Source organism: Papilio xuthus, unplaced genomic scaffold, assembly GCF_000836235.2.
Source record: "Papilio xuthus unplaced genomic scaffold, Pxut_1.1 DF826938.1, whole genome shotgun sequence".
NCBI lineage: Eukaryota > Metazoa > Arthropoda > Insecta > Lepidoptera > Papilionidae > Papilio > Papilio xuthus.
This window is the reverse complement of record NW_013531711.1, coordinates 2142794-2146741: the sequence shown is the minus strand read 5'-3', so window position 1 is coordinate 2146741 and position 3948 is coordinate 2142794. Positions and strand designations below refer to the sequence as shown.

Below are 3948 nucleotides of genomic sequence, written 5' to 3'. Positions count from 1 at the left end.
TGAGTGATAGTTGCCTGCGACTTCGTCCGCGCGAAATAAAAAAAAATAGTAATAACTATAGCTTATATCAACCAGGGACAGTGTAGCTTCCCAGCCGTAGTAGTTTTTTAAAACGGTTCAGTTGTTTCGGAGCCTATTTAATGCAAACAAACAATCAAATCTATTTTATCTGTGGTAAAGATAACAATTCTTGTGTACGGACATACAATAAATATAAAATGTTATAGTTTTAGACCGTCCGTGGCTCAGGGGTCACTTGACTTGTAATCTACAGGTCCTGGGTTCGAATCCCGCCATGTACCAATGTCTTTTTCGGTTTCCGATTCAGATATGTACATTTATAAGACGTTCTTATGGTAAAGGAAAACATCGTGATGCAATCTGCACCTATCTGAAAATAAATTCAAAGATATGTGTGAAGTCAACCAACTCGCACTTGGCCAGCTAGGTTGACTATGGCCTAATAGGCTCCGAGCCCCGGTGGTGACGTACAGTGAGCTGATGATGATATAGTTTTATATCTATAATTTTAAAATAGTTTATAACTAGAATTCTTAATATTCTGTAGCGATATTGGGATGTTAGTAAATTTTAATCTCCAATTAGCCAATCATCTGTCGCCTTGAACTCAATACGTTTGAATTTATTGCTATTATCTTGTATTTCTTGTAACAGTCGAGATATCAATACTTCAAAGAAAACATAATCAGGTAAAATAGTACATACTAAGGGAATGTAATTGGCAATTTAACATTAAATTACATTGTCTCAGTTTTTCTTAAGGGAGTGAAAAGGATTACAATACTTTGTATAGAAGTGTCTCGAGAGTAGACATTATTGAAAAAAAAAATGTATGGTATAATCGGCATTTTATTAAAAATAAATTAAATATATATCATCGAAAAAGTTTGTATGTTGTAAGATTTCTTTTTACAATAAAGACGCAAAATGTTTTGTTTTTAGTTCTTACGTGGATAAGCGTGTTACGTAAGATTAACTGCTCGACTTATGTTGCGATAAAAGAATTCAAACTTTATCCACTATTTTCTTGTATTTTTTAGCTCAGTAGTAAGTTTGGCTGTTCTACTTGTTAATTACTATTTGTCCTCTTGAGCCGCGAAGACTAATTTGCATAAAGACTGTGAATTTGCTATTTTATTGGTATTATGGTAGTAATAAGGCAAAAAGAAATTGTTTATTTCACTTATTAGTTGCAGTACAGTATAGTTTCAGTCGTCTATATAGATTAGAAGAATCTTTGCTATAACTGTATAACACGATATTAGTTAATATCAACGACTATGTCCAAAATATTTTTACTAACAATAGCTTTAATTTTATTAGTGTTTTACTATTCGAATAATCCGTACAAAGTTATAACGCGGCCACGTTCAATACATCGAATCAAATTCTTCAATAATGACGTGGTTACATACACTTTCCATTTTTAAACCAGCTGTATATTGTATCTCATAAGGCAAGCGAGCTGCGAAGTGTCTCACGACACACGACACTTTACACTTTACGCTGTGTATAGACATTTACATAGAAACAATCGAGTGTCCACATGTGTAGAGCGTCAAGACACTTAGTTGCAAATATAGTTGCGGTGTCGCTGCCGTGGAGACAGGACGTGTGGAGTGTCTGACAGAAGTGTCGCAGTTTTTAAACCTGCGCGATTTATTGCTACAGCAATGAAACCACGTACGTGGCCTGCAGAAGAAATAAAGTCTTTAATTTTGTCTTATGAATCGCTGCCTGAACTATGGCAAGTATCAAACCCCGATTATAAAAATAGGGTAAAGAAGTCAACGGCTGTAGATAGTTTGGCGGAGCAATTTAATACAACTGCATTTGAAATAAATAGAAAATTGCACAATTTACGAACGCAATTTAATAATGAATTAAGAAAACTAAGAAAGAAAGGCACAGATGAAAATTGTGGTAGCAATTGGGAGTACTTCACAAGTTTAAAATTTTTAATGCCGAATATCATACCAGGAAACGATACACAGGGTGATTTGGTGAGTCCTTTATCAATGTTAACTTATGTACTGCCAAATTACCCCGAATACAGATAATACAAGACATATTAAATATCTTCTTGGAAAAATAATAAAAAAATTAATAATTTTCAGAATTCATCTTTTACCAACAACATTTTGGAATCACCAGAATCGACCAGCGTCAATACAAAATCCTCTCGACGGATCTCTAAAAAACGGAAGAACGAAGACGAATCTTTAGACCGAACGTTAAACGTATCAGATAAATTAGATGATGCCGCCACTTTCGGTGATTTTGTAGCTGCTGCGATACGGAATATGAGGAGTGATGCTCGTAAAAGAGAATTAAAACGTAAAATCCAACGAATAATTCTTGACATTGAAGAAAAGGATGAAGCTGATCAGTATTCAGTTGCTTCTGTTTCACCTGAGTCTTGTGCTTCATCAATTTTCATCAAAAATTCGCGAAAATCCCGGCAAAGGCGTTTCGATTCATGGCAATAGAATTATCGCTCTGAATTTTAGTTTAAAAATACTTGTAGTAGAATATAATTATCTTACTGCTATACTTAAATATCACTAAGTGTGACCCTTAACCATAGTTTTAGTAAGGGTCTGACATTAAATACGAGTAACTAATTTAGTTTTTAAAATACTCTGCTCACTATTACATTAGTAAACAATTTAAAAGAAAGTCAAATAGTAATCACCCCTGCTCCCGTGGGTGTCGTGAGAGGCGGCCGAGGGAATAAATAAAGAAAATAAAATTGGGGTTGGGCGTTCTTTTGTGCTAGTATTATAATGCGGTTGCTTAGCCCGCATCCGATGCCCACTGACATTTACACCTCGTATGGGAAATCATTTTAAACTTTGATGTATTGATGAATACTTTGGAAAATATAGATGTACTATGTTACTATATTTTAGCAACAAATAGCTTCATACTTTTAGCTCCGTTTGGTTTATTAACGAAAAAATTTATATAATAGGTTAGGATTTATTAAATTTTGAAATTTTGTTCACCACTATATTTTTAAACGTATAAAATATACAACAAGCAAAGATAAAGTAACGTGTAAGATTATAAATAAAATCATACCTCAGATTAAATTTAAAACAAAGAAAAAATATTGTGTAAATGTAAGAAAAGATACTAAACTTAAATTTTAATCTGTACCATGCTCACTTAAATCTTGCTAAAGATAAAATTAATCCGTAAAAGCAGGGGAGAGTGCTACGACATCTCGACAAGGGGCGTGCGGGGGGCGCGGGGGCGAAGCACGCAGGGGTCGGAATGCATCGACCCGGTAAGGGAACCGATCTTTGCGGAGGGTTAGGCGGGAAATCGTTGTGTATTTTTATGTTTCGATACTTGTCTCTTAAATGTTATAAACCTACGAGACCATAGAAAAGTAATCTTATCTTACTAATATTATAAATGCGAAAGGATGTATGGATGGATGTGTGTAAGAAGGTATCCAGAACAACTGCATGGATGTCGCTGAAATTTGTCATAGATGTAGAGTAGAACATAGTCTGGAAGAACATAGGAGACATATAAGAATAAGAAGATAAACCTAAAAAAATTCTCGATTAAAATTCTGTTCTAGTCTGATAGCGATTTTTTTGTAATTCTCACACTTAAAATTCTGATTAAAAATATTTATTATCTTTATCTGCAGGATTGCGCATAATAATTGTATACCAGTATTCATTTATAATTCAACATTGCATCAAAACGTTTTCCTCGGTAATTTTTTGCACAGAGTAACACACAGACAGACCTTTTACCTTTATAATTTTATCAAGGAAGTATAGACAATAGCCGATAAATTACGTTGTGATTTTTTTTATTTATAAGCAAAATACAGTAAGATTCATATAAAAAGAAAATGGGTAAATATAAAATGTATCCGCTACAACAAACTAGTTTTATATAACG

At 33.7% G+C, this 3948-nt stretch overlaps 1 protein-coding gene across 1 annotated transcript; it reads left to right on the top strand.

Moving 5' to 3' along the window:
• Positions 1-1649: 1649 nt before the first annotated feature.
• LOC106121578 (uncharacterized) lies at positions 1650-2510 on the top strand. The gene is made up of 2 exons (XM_013317291.1): positions 1650-2024; positions 2139-2510. The coding sequence occupies exons 1-2, from the start codon at positions 1695-1697 to the stop codon at positions 2508-2510; spliced, it is 702 nt and encodes a 233-aa protein (XP_013172745.1). The 5' UTR covers positions 1650-1694.
• Positions 2511-3948: the final 1438 nt, after the last annotated feature.

Bases quoted from the DNA above. Each gene is read 5' to 3' on its own strand.
- LOC106121578 (XM_013317291.1), top strand. From the start codon at position 1,695: ATGAAACCACGTACGTGGCCTGCAGAAGAAATAAAGTCTTTAATTTTG. The intron at 2,025-2,138 runs GTGAGTCCTTTA...AATAATTTTCAG, and splicing joins ACGATACACAGGGTGATTTG to AATTCATCTTTTACCAACAA.